We start from the raw sequence: 19082 nt of genomic DNA on the forward strand, positions 1-19082 counted from the left end.
GACACCTCAGAGAAATGGTGAAGCCACAGCTATCTTACAACTCTTCTTACATTCAAATTTTAGTACGGTATTGTAATTTTAAATATTTACTCTGATGCTGGGAGAAATATGACCTAAGATAGAAACCTTACTGAAAAACTGCAATGTTTATAAGACAATTTGGTTGTTCTTAATTCTAAATGTTGGAATTTAGAAAAAAAAAAAAACCTAAATTAGAATAGCCAAAGTACAGCTCACATCCTGATCTACAAGAAAATGAAGCTACTGAGCACAGCAGATCGGTATCAGGCCTATTTCCTAGTGGAAGTGTACAAAAAAAAAAATGGTTCAAATGGTTCTGAGCACTATGGGACTCAACTGCTGTGGTCATAAGTCCCCTAGAACATAGAACTACTTAAACCTAACTAACCTAAGGACATCACACATCCACGCCCGAGGCAGGATTCGAACCTGCGACCGTAGCGGTCGTGCGGTTCCAGACTGTAGCGCCTTTAACCGCTCGGCCACTCCGGCCGGCCAGTGGAAGTGTACAGAAAATTAACAAATTATCAACTGAGTCACACATGGAGTAAAACCATAACTGCTTCAGTTCATTCTTTTTGCGTCAAATTATCCCTGAAGAACAGAAATAAAATACTATTTTACAATTGTCAATTAAAATGAAAAAGACTACAGATTAACTCAAAACAACTAAATTTAATGTGAAAGAAATGTAAATTTAGAATCTGAATAATACTGCCATGTATAATATTACAAATGAGAAACTAAACCTCTAAATACTGCTGTTAGGGTGATTTATATGTACCAGAGCAGACAAGCTTCACTTCATTTATTGATGAACAATCCACAAATATCCTGTATTGTTCAATAACAATAGCAAAACACTTAGAAAAAACTTCCAAAATCACTTTCTAGATCTTAAAAATTAACATATCTGAAGGAACACAAATCATCTGGGTGCAGAAATTACTAATACCTACAAATATGGAATGAAGAAAATATTCTGATATGATTAAAAATAAAATTTTAACCAACACAGAGTGGAGGTAAGGGAGGAGGAAACATTAGCTGAACTGTATAGCAACACTCAGTGTCTGGAGTTTGAATTCCAGAGCATTTTCACCTTGCTATGAATATCTAACAAATGCCTCTGCTGTTGCAAAAATTCTGGCAGTCTATTTTAAGGAATTACATTCTGACTTTGTACTTAAGTGGTAATGTTTGTTTTTACTTTCCCTATATCAATATTCAACCCAGCTTCTGAATATATGCTTAATACATTCATTATTATGAAAATCAAACAGTGCAGACAAGAAACTGCTAGCAAATAGAATGTACACTGTTTTTTTACAGTACAACTGTATACAACTCACAATCTAGCATTTTAACCTACATACAGCAGTGTGGCATATGAAGAAAAATGTTTTAACATAGGAAGTGCCTGAATTGTGGCAGCAGTTCTAAAGTCAAGCATACAGCAATAAGACAGACGTTATCACAGTTAAATACAAATATTCTAAAACTGATGTCATCATTTACAACCAGTTTTAAGGCACAATCTAAAAAGTGAGATGTCTCTCAGAATTTTCTGTAATATAAACATACAATGTCAGTCTTTTGTATCAGTACCTTGGAACTATTTATCACAAGATGTAGAAGTGATTTTACAAACTTATGTTCCATGAAGCAGTGACCTGCCAAACTGAATTAAGAAAGCTGCCCAGGATGAGAGAGAGAGAGAGAGAGAGAGAGAGAGGTGGGGGGGACTACTACGTGGAGGCACATGGGAAAAGTGGGGTAAAAATTAGATAGTGGCATGAGAAAAGTGGACAGAGAAGTTGTATTCTAAGGAGGGCAGATGGCGAACAGTGATGCAGAGTGGTGGGGTGAAGCAGGGGCAAAAGGTGAAGTGGTGGAGTGAAGCGGGGGCAAAAGTTGAGAAGTGGTGGAGTGAAGGGGGCAGGGGGGGGGGAGGAGGAGGAGGGCAGATGGTGAGAAGTGGTGGAGTGGAGCAGGGAAAGAAGATGGGAAATGGTGGAGTGAAGGGGGACACAGATGGTGAGAAATGGTGGAGTGAAGGGGGACAGATGGTGAGAAATGGTGGAATGACAGGGGGCAGATGGTGAGAAGTGGTGGAATGAAGAGGGGCAGATGATGAGAAGTGGTGGAATGAAGGGGGGCAGATGGTGAGAAGTGGTGGAGTGAAGGAGGGAAAGAAGATGGGAAGTGGTGGAGTGAAGGGGGACGGATTACAAGTGATAGAGTGCAGGGGGACAGATGAGAAGTGGTGGAGTGAAGCAGGGGCAAAAAGTGAGAAGTGGTGGAGTAAAAGAGTGACAGAAGGGATAAAATGGTGGAGTGAAAGGGTGGAGTAGAGGGGTGAAGTGCTGAAGTGAACAGGTATAGCTGGGGAGAAGTGGAGGGAGGTGGTAAGTAGGGGGGAGGGAGGCCACACATCTGCTGTGTTATGTAGGTCTTACATTACTAGTCACTGAGAAATTTTAAATTATTTCTTATGTAATAACTAAAATGCCGAGTCTACAGTGACACCTCAGTTGAACTGAAAGAAATTAAGCTACAATTTAAACTGATTTACTGTAAAGGAAAACATCTACCTTGCCATTAGAAAAATATTTAATCAATTCCATAACATAAACTGATAAGTTTCTATTTACTATGTACAGTTTAAATACAAATAATCTTTATCACAGTATCATGAGAACAGTAATGCTAGCTCAACAAGTACATAATTTTCAGCACAACGTTAACCGCAGGAGCTGCTTTATATTGCCCATTTTGATTATCATGGTTGAATATTAAAGCTTTGGCTAACTCACGAATGCAACAACATAATGGGCTTAAAATTATTGGCCTGCTAGAAATATTCCAACAACAAAACGTAAGCAACATATTTATACTCTTTTGTAACTGTTGGACTGTCTGCATTACAGAGTTGGAACAAGTTTTCTGAATCCCTCCTCCTAGAATTCTGTTCCATATATTGAGACTGTAAAACTGAGATTTTTTTCTTTCATACATCAAAATTTAGCACAAATTAACAGTTTATGACATTAATTTAAAACATAGACTTTTCTGCACAAAATGGAAGTATACAGCATCAATTGAAAGTTTATTTGCTAAAATGAGTCGGGGATGATGGCACTTTAACACAATGGTCACATTTAACCTAACAAGAAAGAAGAAGAAGGAAAAGAAAAAGTAACAGAAACATGCTGTAGCTATTATGGGCAGCTGATATTTAAATTATCTTTTTAAATCAATGTAGCAGAATTCATTATATGACAATGAATACACTGATAACTTGTGATACAAAATTCTGGGAAGTATCTCAGGAACTTTATATTATGAATCATTATCACCAATGATGTGGCATGACATACTAACAGTCTTCCAACAGAAAATTGCCACATAACAGAACAAAGAGTTCCAAATACTCAAGCTTGTCAGCCCACATGCGTTTATGCAAGGAAAACACTTTTCTTTCAGTTTAGAATTGAATGGCAGGCACCTTTTGACATGCAAATTACAAAAACTTGGTTTGTTGGTGTTGCTTATTGATTGGAACAGGTTTTTTATTTCTCCACAACGGAGGACTGAATAAACGTTAAAAACTACATAATTAAGTATCTTTAACATCACTGGCTGGTGTTAATGGTAATAATGAAAGGTGACAAATGTAAGCATTCTTCATCTCGTTGTATGCAGTTTAAGTAGCTATATGAATTCTGGCTTGATACGTTTCAAATACTGTTACCAAAAACTTGATTCTTGCAAGTAATTCACTTGGAAGAACTGAAGCATATCATTAAATAAAAAATGAAGTATAAATATATCTAAGTACTAAATCATTCCTCCAGTGAATGACAGGCAACTAGTAAAAGGCACAGGCAACTGTACAAAACTCTGAGTTACAATCGGACTCACTAGTAAATATGTATTAAGTTGATGCTTACAACAAATCAACATTGGGCAGTGTAGCCTATACAATATTAACAGTAACCCTACATTTGGCAACGATATCCAATTAAATATAGGGTACTTGACTTCCCAGCGTACGGAAAATGTGAGGTTGCAAATACAGGACGGGGATGCCCTTTATGTCAATTATCACAAGCCATGTGCACACGGCACATACTGTACCATAACTAGGCAAATGCACAAATCCCTGATATCGCTGTTTTATTTCTATCCTTCAGACCCCAGACAGCACCATAATTACACAAGTCATGGCTGCAGTTTCACAAAATTACGGTCCATTTGCCAGTCTGCGTGACGACTAGCATACCACAGCCAATGGCGCAGTCACGGTTATCAGTCACAGGTGCGCATATTTCATATTCCGTACACGTCACTACTCAGTATCCGTGACATGCAACAATATAACAGCCAAATCAACCAAATCATCTTAGTCTATAATTGTATACGGTAGTATATGAAGCAACTCTCCAGCTGCAGTCGTCCGCGATACACACTCGTGCCATTCTCTAAACTTGCCATCGTGAGACACATTTCCAGTCACACCGTCTATCTCGCCATCCAGAAGATCTTCTGCTCGGTAATCGCAATGGACAGACGGTGAGGTCTCCTCTCGACACACTGCAGAGGCATCAATTGGAGGAAGCCTAGACATTATTTCTGCAATCTGAGCACAGATATCACCCGATCTGGTGGAATCACTGACAGCGTTCAGCAGTGACGACACTGAGCGAGTTGGTGACAGTGAAAGTGAGGGAGTGGGCGACGGTGCAGGAGGGGGAGGTTTTACAGTTTGGGCTGCGGGAACAGAGCTCGCATCGATTCGAGACTGGCGTACCCGCTTCACCGAGGACAAATGTGTACTAGCAGTTTTCACAGATGGCATACTGATGACAGCAGTACCGACATCGTCTCTGAGTGGTGGTGTCGGGGAGGGAGTTGGTACAGATGGGGCAGGTGACGTACACAGGGTACGAGATACAGGTTCATGGGGTGGAACACCTGCGGTGTTAGAATGTACTTGTAGCTGATGAGGTCGCACTACAGGTGACAGCGGTTTCCGCACTACAGGAGATACCGGCTTCCGCACTACCAGAGACACTGGGGTCACAACTGCAGGAGACAGAGGTTGCCTCAGTGCTGGAGAGACGGGCTGCCTCACTGCCGGTGACACGGGCTGCCTCACCGCCGGTGACACGGGCTGCCTCACCGCCGGTGACACGGGCTGCCTCACCGCCGGTGACACGGGCTGCCTCCCTGCTGGAGACACGGGCTGCCTCACCGCCGGAGAAACGGGCTGCCTCACCGCCGGAGAAACGGGCTGCTTCACCGCCGGAGAAACGGGCTGCCTCACCGCCGGAGAAACGGGCTGCCTCACCGCCGGAGAAACGGGCTGCCTCACCGCCGGAGAAACGGGCTGCCTCACCGCCGGAGACACGGGCTGCCTCACCGCCGGAGACACGGGCTGCCTCACCGCAGGAGACACGGGCTGCCTCACTGCAGGAGACACGGGCTGCCTCACCGCAGGAGACACGGGCTGCCTCACCGCAGGAGACAGGGGCTGCCTCAAAGCCGGAGACGAGGGCTGCCGTATTGCCGGAGACGCCCGTGCGTGCAATGCGGGAGATACCGGTTTTGGCTCCGGAATCGTACTCGAAGGCGTGTACGATCCACTGCTGGTGCAAGAACTCAGACCGGCCAGCAGTTCCTGAGTAGTCTTCACACGCAGTGCTCGAGCTGCCGAAGCCAATTTCTTTTTGACTATGTCGTCATTATGACAGTTAGTTGAACGATGAGCACGGCGACGCCTACCAGTCGTCGCCGAGCCTTTAACGGCAGGGACACTTTCTATAGGATTGTCTGTTTCGAGCCCGCCATTCACTTGTCGTGCGACTTTCGCTGGAGGCTGACCTTCTTCCGAGTCATCTTTTCGGAGCCGCTTGTTGGCGGCAATGGTCCTCGGTACAGAGTCTGCATGGTGTGGAGGTCGACCGGGAGAGCCTGCTGGTGAATGGGGTCCCGGGCTAGCTCCGTGTCCAGGTGTGGGTGCACTTTGTACTGGACTTGCTCCTGCACTGGCACACGCACTTGCACCAACACTCGCACCGTTCACTCTATGTGCAGGACTTTGTCGCTCCGGCATGATCATGTGACGCCACTGACGAACCAGACCTTTGGCACGTTTTGCAAGCATTTCGTCGGTTGTCTTCTTTCGTAGTTCATTGATGTATCGTCCCAGCCGTGTAGTCTAAAAAAAAGGAAAGAACATTCTGGAGGTGATAACAGTAGAAACTGTAAATTTCATTGATTCAGCTCATATACTGCAAGTAGACTGAAATCAGTGAATGACAGATCATTAAAGCTATGATGGTTTACACATTACTAATTCATAATCAAATAGTCTATATCCTGAAAGTACCATTAAATACAAAGTTGCTGATTGTAGAAAAGAGTAACATACGAGTGCATGATTTATCAGACTAATACCTGTTGTTGCATTATGTACAGCCAACACATGGCCAAGATTATAGAAGTAGGAGTCTCCATTGACATGTAAATGTAAGGTTCCTCTGCTGAGGCTTTATGGTAATGAAATAAATCAAAAAAAATTGTAGAAATTCGAGAAGTTAAAAAAAATTACATCTAGGGTAATGGGTTTCTCAGTACTTTGTGAAGGACATGTAAATCATTGTCGCATAATGCATAGCTCAAGTTCAACATAGTCATACAAGGAGCTCAAAATCATCCATCATCTCTCTACAAAAAACATTTTTTTTTACAATACTACATCAACATTTACACAAAATCAAAGTGCAGAGGACGCCATGCTTTTACAAAAGTTTTCTAGATATTTAACAAAAGAAATGTATCTTAGAAATTTTGTCACAAATGAAAAAGAAAACTTACTTTATTGCAAGATATCATTTTTGTACATGAGAGGTACTGCATAGTCATGTAATAATGATGTAGCTCTCAAACAAATGACAGGTAGATGAAATGACTACAAGGAAACCGTATGTCCCTTGCTGTACCAGGAATAGTCATTCTATTAGTAACTACAGATGGGGCTTCAGAATCCATTCTTGCAAATATGTCAAGAGTTACTACCTCTTCAAGTTATATGTAGCTATTTAAAAATACTTCTCACAGGTATCTGAACTTGCAGTAAAAGAAACACAGGGGACGCCAACTCCAAACTCTTTTTCATATTATTTTACTAGGGGTTGGTCATGTTTCAGAAATAAGTACATAGAAGCTTGTCTTATAGAACTCATAATGTATATAATTAATAGAATATCAAGTACTGAAATTGCAAATCTAAAAGAAGCCAAGACATATTATAAAAAAAAGTTTAATGAAGGCGAAAACAGCCTTTTTTTTATTAGTTTTTCAGTGGTCTTGTGGGTAAGGAAGTTCTGTCAGCATGAAATATTAAAACATGTATGCACCCCCTAGAACATAATCCAACATACAACTCCAAATTACATCCTATACTAATATTTGTTACATATGTTATACACAGGCTAATCCTATCTTTCGAAATAGCAAACACAAATGTCCTCCAGTAAAAGCGAGAAAAATGTGATGCACTCAAAGTAGTATGACACAAGAACTAGACAGTGTGGAGTCCTCTTCCTGGAAGAATCAGCATATATTCACCGATCAGCCAGAACATTACGACCACTGACCCACTGTCGATATAAATCTGTCTAGGTGTTAGCAGCTACACCTGGTGAGGAATGACTGCTAGTCAGCCACATGCATGGTGCATGTAGTATCAGTGAGCTTGCTGTCTGTGTGTAGAATGGGGAAGGTTCATGATCTATCTGAGGGCAGATTGTGATGGCTCAGAGGCTCAGCACAAGCTCTTCTGAAACTGCACAACTTGTTGGGTGTACGAGGAGTGCTGTGATAAGTGTTTTCAACACATGGTAAAACCAAAGTGAAACCATATCCAGACGTCATGGAGTTTGCGGCCACCTCTCATTACAGATGTCGGACGTTGTAGTCTGGGCAGACTGGTAAAACAGGACAGGTGACAAACTGTCGCGGAACTTACATCAGACTTTAATGCCGGGTAAAGTACAAGTGTGCCCGAACACAAAGTGCATCGAACATTCCTAATGGTGGGCCTCTGCAGCCGAAGACACATTCGTGTGCCAATGTTAACACCACGACATCAGCAACTGTGAACGAAATGGGTGCGCGACCATTGGCGCTGGACACTGGCGCAGTGGCAGAGTGTTGCAGGGTCTGACGAATTCCAATAACTTATTCATCATCGTGCTGATTGGAGGGTGCAAATAAGTCATCTTCCTGGGAAACAGCTCCTCGACACCTGTACTGCGGAACGGAGACAAGGTGGCAGCGGCTCCAGTATGCTCTGGGAAACATTCACACAGGCATCCGTGGGTCCAGTGCAGCTGGTGCAAAGCCAAGTAGCATCGTACACTGGTTGCAGACCACGTACACCACTTCATCTCATGTTTTCCATTGGCAGTGGCATTTTTCAACAAGATAATGCGCCACATCACAAGGCCAGGAGTGTGACAGGGTGTTTTGAGGAACACAGTGGCCTGTTCCAATTGATGTGCTGGTCTCCCCCCCCCCCCCCCCCAACTCACCAGATCTGAACCTGATTGATCACAACATCTGAGATGTCATTGAGCTTAGTGTCAGAGCTCACTGCCAATCCCCCCCCCCCTTCCCCGGCACTTATGGAATTAAATTACTTGTGTATACAGATGTGGTGCCAACTCCCTCCAGTGACCTATCAAGATCTCACGGCCATGATGCAACACAGCTGTCATCTGTGCCAAAGATGGACATATCAGCTATTTGGTAGGTTTTCATATTATTCTGGATGATCAATGTATAAATAAAACCACAGTGACAGAACATATGTACCACACCCATAGTATTGGTTACACCCACCGAAACTTCCTTCTTTTGCTATTCCAGCTACTTATTCACATATACAGGGCGATTTTTTTCCACCGTGTGCAGACTCTAGGGATTGATCGATGAGAGGATACCGAACAAAAAAGGTCTAATGATTATGGCCTAATACACACTGCACCATGCAGCCACATTTCAGTGTGCATGGTTTCCTCTTAGAGGGTGGTACTGTTCCTTATACGGCATGCCCTAGTGCCCTGTTCTGCCATAGTAATTTATAATGTTGTGTCCTATTCACTTCTCTTGGTGACTCACCTTCTGTGGATGTGAGAAAGTGTTGTACCCAATGGTTCAGTGTTCAAATCAAGACTTTGCCGACATGGTGTTTATTTACAGAAAGGCAAATGGCAATGGGTGGTGGGCAGCAAGGTTGTATCAGGAGACTTATCTCCCCCCCCCCCCCCCCCCCCCCCCAGAGACAACCACAATATTGAATGTTGGCAGCAGCACTTCAGGAAACAAGATCATGAGGGATGTACCTGAAATGTTTAGACACTAGACATGGAGGAAAATGTGATTAACACTGTGGAAGGTGACTGCCATGTCAGTATCAGGCAGTTGGCTCTCCAGTGCAGGGCAAGCCAGATGACTCTGTGGGACATTCTCCATGACAATTGTTACTACTCTTATCACTTACAGCATGTGCAGGGCTTACTAGTGACAGACTTTCCACATCGGGAGCAGTTTTGTCACTGGTTTCTTCACCAGGCAACCACGATTCTGGGATTTGTCTCATGCATCCTATTCACAAGCCACCTTTACGCAGTGTGGTAGCTTCAAATTTCATAACAGTCATATGTGGGAAGGTATGCAGAACCCCCATGGTATGGTGAGACAGAATCGTCAGCATTGGTGCAAGTGGACTGTAAGGGGCCAGGATAATTGGCGACTGTATTTTGGGACCAGTCTTCCTTCCACGTTGCCTAGCAGGCTAGGTCCAGTTGCACGGTCTGCTCATTCACTAGATCACAATCGATCAATTTCTGGTTATGGGGCCATCTCCAAAGTATCGTGTATGCTGAGCCCATTACAGATGTGGAGACACTGGAGCGGTGTATTCATGCTGCCTTTGACACTGTCCTGATGCAGCCTGGCTGATGTGAACACAGGCATGTACACACATGTGTGGAGGCACATGGAAACCATTTTCAACACATACTGTAACTATGGCTGCATGGTGCAGCACATACTAGACTGCATACTCTGCAACAATGTACGACTGAATAAATGGTCTCTAGCATAGAAACCCTGCATATACAGACATAAGATCATTAGACCTTTTTTGTTCCGTATCCTCTCATTGATCAATCCCTAGAGTTTGTTAATGGTAGAAAAAATCATCCTGTATATACAAATTGGGTGACAGCACAACATGGAGAAGGATTCCCCACACAGGCCTTACTGGCATGTGGATTGGTTAACAAGTTATGGAGTTCGGCGTAACCACATCAGTTAGCTGCTGAGAGTGGCTTTTGACCTAGAGTTTTGCAGTATATCGAGCACTGTAGCCATCTATCTGCCAAACAAAGCCAATTTATTTGCAAAATGACAACAGCTATGTACACTCATTGCTTACAACCATTCTTACACAACATACTAAAAGTAGTGAAACATAATTAAAGCACAACATAGCAATTGAAATACATTTACTCTGTGGTAAATATAGTTCCCTATTTTCCATCACACGTGAAACTAAATAATACACTTTACTAGCAATTCTCAGTTTCAGGGTCATTTGCCACCACACTCAATGAGAATTTTAATTTCCTACTTAGCTAATAACTCTAAGCTGTGTTGTCCATAAACAGTGAAAGGCCTTGCTTCTGATGAACAGTTGTAGTATAGTCATTCGAATGATTCAGCAACACTTACGAAAGCAACTGTGTAGGGACAATGCCACCGTATGTTACCACGGATGCTTGAAAGTCACTGTCCACAGAAAAGTGTCAAATTGCCAACTTTTGCACAGTGATGGACTTCGGGTTCAATTTGAAGTTGAAAACCTAAAATGGCAAATGGCTCCAAGACATTCATTTATTATCACTGCGCTAAGCTGTCCAGTATGAATTTTTAGTGGTATCAGGGTGATACAATGTGTTAGAAAATTGGAGTGAGTATGTTCTGTTCTTCATGTCTGTTAGCTATGTTACTTCAAATTAATTTAACATGTTCTGAAACTGTAGTCCTGTGTAATTATTAACAGTCAAGAATGTAGATTTCTAAACCATTTGGTCCTATGTAATTAATGACAGTCAAGAATGTAGATTTCTAACAGCATGTTAAATACCCAAAGCATTGTAGAATGTTTATGAGAAAGATATTCTACAGTTATAATAAACTTACAATTTGATCATTAAGGATCACTTACAATAAGTACAATATGATTAGAATTATCCGTTACTTGACACTTCACACCTTGGGACACAGTTCCTCCACAGCTCTCAACATGACAAGTGTACTGTCTGTCATTACCAAAGTGGCACAACAAACTGCCATTTCACTTGCAGTCTTTGAGTAATGCGATGTATAAACATAAAAATTTATCTGGCACTGCCCAGCACCCCATTCAGCTGTATACAGCCGTAGCAGGCAAAACTGCATTCAGTCCATGCTGGGCAACCTTCTCCCTACAGTTCACGATTAACTGATGTGCAGCTGATTGCCAATGTGGCAATACTGTTATAGCACATAACATATGCCAAAAAACAAGAAGTTTAAATCTCAGTGTAAGCAATTTGCTGCAGTAGTTAACACAGTACAAGTCTGTGGTCAATTTGACCATTTTACATTGGGTGCATTATCTCACTGATTTACCATCATACTTAGTCACTATGGCTGCAGCAATCAGCAGCAACATTTTGTGGTTGAGACAGTAGTTCCACTTCCTAGCAAATAGCAATGGTATGTTATTATTTGGATTAAAAATCAATCAAAAGTCATTTCCAGTAATGCCTGATGCATTGAGTGCCTTTTTTTATTTATGGGCACATATACTGTATATGTCACATAAATGTTGTCTATTCTTTTCATTTCATGAAGCTTTCTCATCAGGAATGTGTAAGTGGTGTTTCGAAATCCCAAATTGATGGATATGAAACAAATGTGCAGTCCTACAGTCAGCTCCAATTCAATAAAAAAATGTGCATGGTGGTAGTTCTACACAGAGATTCAGCTCCAATGACATCACATCATTGGTGACTACGGTGAAAATTCTGTTGCTGACAACATGCCTGCATATTCTTTGTACAGTTTTCATACACAGCATTTTTTGACATAGCAACGTATAAGGGCCATTTCAATAAATGTTGAGGAGAACCAAAATAACTCTGCACATTTATTTCTAACATACCAGTGGACCAGATGTTTAAGAAAATCTCTTCTATTTCTTTTGTTATCATTCTTAATAATGAAACTGTTCCACCTTTGTCAATGGGTCACTATTTATTTATATGTGAGTCCACAGATTTCACAAAATGCTCAGATGGCATACAAAGAGATTAATAAAAATTAATTTTTTGTTTATTGATGTAAAAAGACATGTTTTCCTGTTTCCATGCTAGAGTAAAACAAACAAACCATAATGTATGTCTTTTCGCTTTCAACAAAATAACTGCTATGCTCTATGTAGGATTCAGGTACTGGAAACTTATTCATGAGGAACATGGATTCAAATTACCTTAAAAACCATGACTTATTGAACTGACTGTCTTTTAATGTTCATATCCGTCAGCAATTGACATCTTTGGAAAGTACATCTACAAACATACTCCTTAAGCCACCGTATGGTGTATGGCAGAGGATAAAATGTATCACTACTAGTCATTTCCTTTCCTGTACCAGTCGCAAATACGGAGGGGGGGGGGTGTCCTGGTGGGGATGCCAAACACATGACCATTACTCAAGAATTGGTCGTACTAACGTTCTATACACTATCTCCTTTATGGATGAGCTACACTTTCGCAAAATGCGCCCAATAAAACTAAGTCAAGTATACACTTTCCCTACCACCAATCTGATGTGCTCATTCCATTTCATAGCACTTTGCAACATTACACATAAATATTTAATCGATGTGACTGTCAAGCAACGCCTACTAATGCTGTACACCAACTGCACATGAACTTACATTTTTGTACATTTTTGCCATTCATCACACCAACTTGAAATTTTGTCTATGTCATCTTGTAACTCCTATAGTCACTCAACAACGAAACCTTCCCTTACACGACAACAAACAGCAGTACACTGCTGCTCACCCTGCCCATCAGATCACTTACGTATATAGAGAATAAGAGCAGTTCTATCACACTTCTCTGGGACACTACTGATACCCTGGTCTCTGATGAACAAGTACTGTCAAGGATAACATATTAGGTTCTATTACTTAAAAACCCTTCGAACCACCCGCTCATTTGGAAACCTTTTTTGTTTTGTTTTTGTTGTTGTTGTCATGGTTTTAGGGCGCAAAACTGCTACGGTCATCAGCACCTGGTCTGTGGCTTACGTGGGGGGGGGGGGGGGGAAAATGTAAATCAACAGCAATGGGAGCGAAACTCAAAAAGTGGGGAAACTAAAAAGCAGAAGGAAAGCTGAGAAAACCACTATAGAAGGGGGGGTTGTTTTCCCCAAATAGAGCTTCAAATGACCGACGTCATCTCACTGACACTGATAAACTCGAGGACGCGAAGATATATCAGGTGACAGGTGTAGACGGGCGCATAGCAGAGTAAAATAGGGGCACTGAAGTATAAGATGTCTCACCGTCCACAGTTGAGAGCAGTGGGGATAAAGCGGGGGAGGATCGCACCTCAAAAGATGTCGATGGCTAAAAAGACAGTGCCCTATCTGGAGTCTAGTTAAAATTAACTCCTCCTGACGACAAGTTCGGGAGGAAGAGGTCCAAGCACAGGGAAGAACTTTCACGTCCCGCAATTTATTATTGGGAAGTGTACACCAATGTGTGTGCCATAAAAGAGCAACATGACGACATAAAACACTCTACAGATTGGCGAATGGAACCATGCAAACAGCAGGCTGAAGGAGAGAGTTTGCAGCCTATATCGGCTGCCTCGTTTCCACGGATACCAATGTGTCCTGTGATCCAGAGGAATGGCACAGAGACGCCCCCCAAGTAGAGGCAGTGCCGAATCCGGTGGACCAGAGGGTGGACAGGGTAAAGATCTTGGAGACTGAGGAGAGAGCTGAGCGAATCTGAGCATATGATATACTGCATGTGCTGATGGCGACTGATGTATTGGACAGCCTGGAGAAAAGTGTAAAGTTCCGCAGTAAAAACCAAACACTGGTCGGGAAGCCAAAATCAATTAGGGGTGTCGCCAACAATATAGCCAATCCCAACACCAAATGATGTTTTCGAGCAGTCAGTGTAAATAAATGTGGCATCCCTCATTTGTGCGCATAGAGCAGCAAATGCCCGACAATAAACGAGAGAAGGAGGTACCATCCTTGGGAAGCTGACAAAGTCACAGAGCAGGCAGGTCTGGGGCAGAGCCAAGGTGGCGCCGCACCCACAGTTGTCAAGAAAGTTTTAGGAAAGTCGAAGGAAAGAGAACATAGCAGTTCACGGAAGCGGACTCCCAGTGGTATTATAGAGGAAGGGCGGTCTTGCATACCCTAAATCCAAGGAGGCGTTGAAAAAAAAAAAAAGAGGTCACGGGCCGGATTAGCAGGCATGGAAGACGGCTATAGCATAACAACTCAGAAGGACAGCTCGCCAATTGGACAGTGGAGGTTCACCAGTCTCAGGATAATGGCTTTCCACAGGGCTGGTGTAAAAAGCTCCAGACTCTAAACGCAATCCACGGTAGTGGACAGAGTCGAGACACTGAAGAATAGATGGCTGAGCAGAGGAGTAAACTATGCTTCTATAGTCCAATTTCGAGTGCACTAAGGTGCGACAGAGGCGGAGAAGGACCACTTGGTCTGGTCCCCAGGAGGTACCATTCAGAACACAGAGGGTGTTGATGGATCGCAGACAGCGAGCCGAAAGATAGGAAATGTGGGAGGACCAGTACAGTTTTCTGTCAAAAATAAGACCTAAGAATTTAACGATGTCCGTGAACCGAAGGTCAACAGGATGTAGATGTAGGGAAGGCGGAAGAAACTCCATACGATGCCAAAAATTGACACAAACGGTCTTACTGGGAGAAAAGCGGAAGTCGGTTTCGATGCTCCAAGAGTGGAGGCGATCGAGACATCCTTGAAGATGATGTTCAAGAAGGCTGGTCCGTTGAGAGCTGTAGTAGATCACAAAATCGTCCACAAAGAGGGAGCCCAAGACATTGGGAAGGAGACAATCCATAATTGGATTTATGGCGATGGCAAACAGTACAACACTTAGCACGGAGCCCTGGGGTACCCTGTTTTCTTGGGAGAAAGTACGCAAGAGAGTAGTGTTCACCTGGACTTTAAATGTGCGCTCTGCCACAAATTCACAAATAAAAAGGGGTAGCCGACCTCGAAAGCCCCAAAAGAACAGTGTGCGGAGGATGCCAGTCCTCCAGTAGGTATCGTATGCTCTCTCCAAATCAAAAAATATTGCTACCATTTGGCGTTTCCTGAGAAAATTGTTCATGATATATGTGGAGAGAGCAACAAGATGGTCAACTGCAGAATGATGCTTTCGGAAACCGCATTGGGCAGGTGTTAAAAGGCTTCAGGACTCCAGCTACCAGGCTAAACGGCAATTCACCAGACGCTCCAAAACCTTACATACACTACACATGAGAGAAATTGGGCGATAGCTAGAGGGGAGGTGTTTGTCCTTTCCAGGTTTTGGAACAGGAATGACGATAGCTTCCCACCATCTTCTGGGAAAAGTACTGTCATTCCAAATTCGATTATAATGGTGAAGGAGATAACGGGAGACTATGGTACCATCTGGTCCTGGGGCGGAAGAGCGAGAAGAAGAGAGTGCGTGTTGGAGTTCCCGCATGTCGAAAACAGTATTATAGCTTTCGCTATTTTGAGAGGAGAAAGCAAGAGGTCGCACTTCCACTGCACGTTTCTTCGAGATAAAGGCTAGCGGGTAATTTGAAGAGCTCAAAATCTCAGCAAAGTGTTGACCCAATGAGTTAGAAATTGTGACGGGGTCCACTAAGGTATCATGTGCGACAGTGAGCCCAGAGATCAGGGAGAAACTAGGCGTGTCAGATAACCATTGAATTCGACTCCAAACTTCTGAGGAGGGAGTGAAGGTGTTAGAAGAGCTAGTAAAGTAGTCCCAGCTTGCCTTCTTGCTATCACGGATGACGTGACGGCATAGCGCACGTAACTGCTTATAGTGGATACAGTTGGCCAAAGTAGGATGGTGGCGGAAAACGCAAAGAGCATGAGGAGGAGGAGGAGGAGGAGGAGGAGGAGGAGGAGAAGAAGAATATGGTCACAAGCACTTTCTTAAATTTTCATTTATGTTATCAAGTGTTTAAAATGCCTACTGTCTACAGCAACACACATTTTCAGTACCTAATGCAAGGACTTTTCGACAGACTCAAGAGATTTCTTCTATATCATTGCACATGTTGCAACAAAGTGATACTTTAAATTGTCTTTGGTCATCAGAACTTGTGCAAGGATTTCATTTTGTTGTTGTTGTCGTCGTTGTTTTTGTTTGGTTTGTAAGGTGCTGAACTGCACGGTCATCAGTGCCTGTACACATTCCCCATCCATTCACAGTCCAATCTAGCCAATTTCATGAATGATGATGAAATGATGGGGACAACACAAACACCCAGTTGCAGAGCAGAGAAAATCCCCCAGGGTACCATGCACGCCAACTGATAATGAGTTCATGTGCCATCAAGCAACCACAGTTTGGATTTCTGAAGGGTTCCGATATCGAGAAGGCTATTTACACCTACAGTGAAAATGTACTTAATTCATTAAATAACAAGTTACAAGCAGCAGGTATTTTCTGTGATTTGTCAAAGGCATTTGATTGTGTGAACCGCTACATCCCTTTAAATAAATTTGAAATCTATGGTGTCAGATGGCTCAGATGGAAACCCAGTTCTAAGCAAAGACGGGAAAGCAGAAAGGTGGAAGGAGTATATAGAGGGTCTATACAAGGGCGATGTACTTGAGGACAATATTATGGAAATGGAAGAGGATGTAGATGAAGATGAAATGGGAGATACGATACTGCGTGAATAGTCTGACAGAGCACTGAAAGACCTGAGTCGAAACAAGGCCCCCGGAGTAGACAACATTCCATTGGAACTACTGACGGCCTTGGGAGAGCCAGTCCTGACAAAACTCTACCATCTGGTGAGCAAGACGTATTAAACAGGTGAAATACCCTCAGACTTCAAGAAGAATATAATAATTCCAATCCCAAAGAAAGCAGGTGTTGACAGATGTGAAAATTACCGGACAATCAGTTTAATAAGCCACAGCTGCAAAATACTAACACGCATTCTTTACAGACGAATGGAAAAACTAGTAGACGCCGGCCTCGGGGAAGATCAGTTTGGATTCCGTAGAAATACTGGAACACGTGAGGCAATACTGACCTTACGACTTATCTTAGAAGAAAGATTAAGGAAAGGCAAAGCTACGTTTCTAGCATTTGTAGACTTAGAGGAAGCTTTTGACAATGTTGACTGGAATACTCTCTTTCAAATTCTAAAGGTGGCAGGGGTAAAATACAGGGAGCGAAAGGCTATTTACAATTTGTACAGAAACCAGATGGCAGTTATAAGAGTCGAGGGACATGAAAGGGAAGCAGCGGTTGGTAAGGGAGTGAGGCAGGGTTGTAGCCTCTCCCCGATGTTATTCAATCTGTATATTGAGCAAGCAGTAAAGGAAACAAAAGAAAAATTCGGAGTAGGTATTAAAATCCATGGAGAAGAAATAAAAACTTTGAGGTTCGCCGACGACATTGTAATTCTGTCAGAGACAGCAAAGGACTTGGAAGAGCAGTTGAACGGAATGGATGGTGTCTTTAAGGGAGGATATAAGATGAACATCAACAAAAGCAAAACGAGGATAATGGAATGTAGTCGAATTAAGTCGGGTGATGTTGAGGATATTAGATTAGGAAATGAGACACTTAAAGTAGTAAAGGAGTTTTGCTATTTGGGGAGCAAAATAACTGATGATGGTCGAAGTAGAGGGGATATAAAATGTAGACTGGCAATGGCAAGGAAAGCGTTTCTGAAGAAGAGAAATTTGTTAACATCGAGTCTAGATTTAAGTGTCAGGAAGTCATTTCTGAAAGTATTTGTATGGAGTGTAGCCATGTATGGAAGTGAAACATGGACGGTAAATAGTTTGGACAAGAAGAGAATAGAAGCTTTCGAAATGTGGTGCTACAGGAGAATGCTGAAGATTAGATGGGTAGATCACATAACTAATGAGGAAGTATTGAATAGGATTGGGGAGAAGAGAAGTTTGTGGCACAACTTGACCAGAAGAAGGGATCGGTTGGTAGGACATGTTCTGAGGCATCAAGGGATCACCAATTTAGTATTGAAGGGCATCGTGGAGGGTAAAAATCGTAGGGGGAGACCAAGAGATGAATACACTAAGCAGATTCAGAAGGATGTAGGTTGCAGTAGGTACCGGGAGATGAAGAAGCTTGCACAGGATAGAGTAGCATGGAGAGCTGCATCAAACCAGTCTCAGGACTGAAGACCACAACAACAACAACAACAACAACAACATGGTGTCACGGGCAGTGCTGCAAAATGGTTCAAGTCATACCTTGCTAACAGAAAACAAAGAGTGTCAGTGCAAGGGACTAGCAAATTAAGTCATCATCAGAATGGGAAGAAATTACATGTGGTGTCCCACAAGGATCCATCTTAGGGCCATTGCTTTTTCTTGTGTACATTAATGATCTCTCATCAGTTACACTGCCAGAAGCAGAGTTTGTTTTGTTTGCAGATGACACAAGTATTGCAATAAATAGTACGTCGAGTGTAGTTCTAGAAAGATCTGCGAATGATATTTTCATGGATATTAATAAATGGTTTAAAGCCAACTCACTGACATTAAACTTCAAAAAGACTCACTATATGCAATTCAGAACATGTAAGAGGTTTCCACCCAGCATATGCATAAAGTATGAAGAAGAACAGATAGAAGAGGTTGACAGTCTTAAATTC

The 19082-nt window shown here is 42.6% G+C and overlaps 1 protein-coding gene across 2 annotated transcripts in view; it reads right to left on the reverse strand.

Annotated features, from left to right (window-relative positions):
- Positions 1–814: 814 nt before the first annotated feature.
- Positions 815–19082, reverse strand: part of LOC126249034 (uncharacterized) — a 45540-nt gene continuing 27272 nt past the window's right edge. For both annotated transcript variants that reach the window (XM_049950650.1, XM_049950649.1), the window contains exon 3: positions 815–6244. In XM_049950650.1, the coding sequence (XP_049806607.1) occupies positions 4427–6190 (1764 nt within the window). In that variant the 5' untranslated portion in view covers positions 6191–6244 and the 3' untranslated portion in view covers positions 815–4426. The remainder of the gene's footprint in view (positions 6245–19082) is intronic.

This window comes from Schistocerca nitens, chromosome 3, assembly GCF_023898315.1.
Source record: "Schistocerca nitens isolate TAMUIC-IGC-003100 chromosome 3, iqSchNite1.1, whole genome shotgun sequence".
In the NCBI taxonomy this organism is placed as follows: Eukaryota; Metazoa; Arthropoda; class Insecta; order Orthoptera; family Acrididae; genus Schistocerca; species Schistocerca nitens.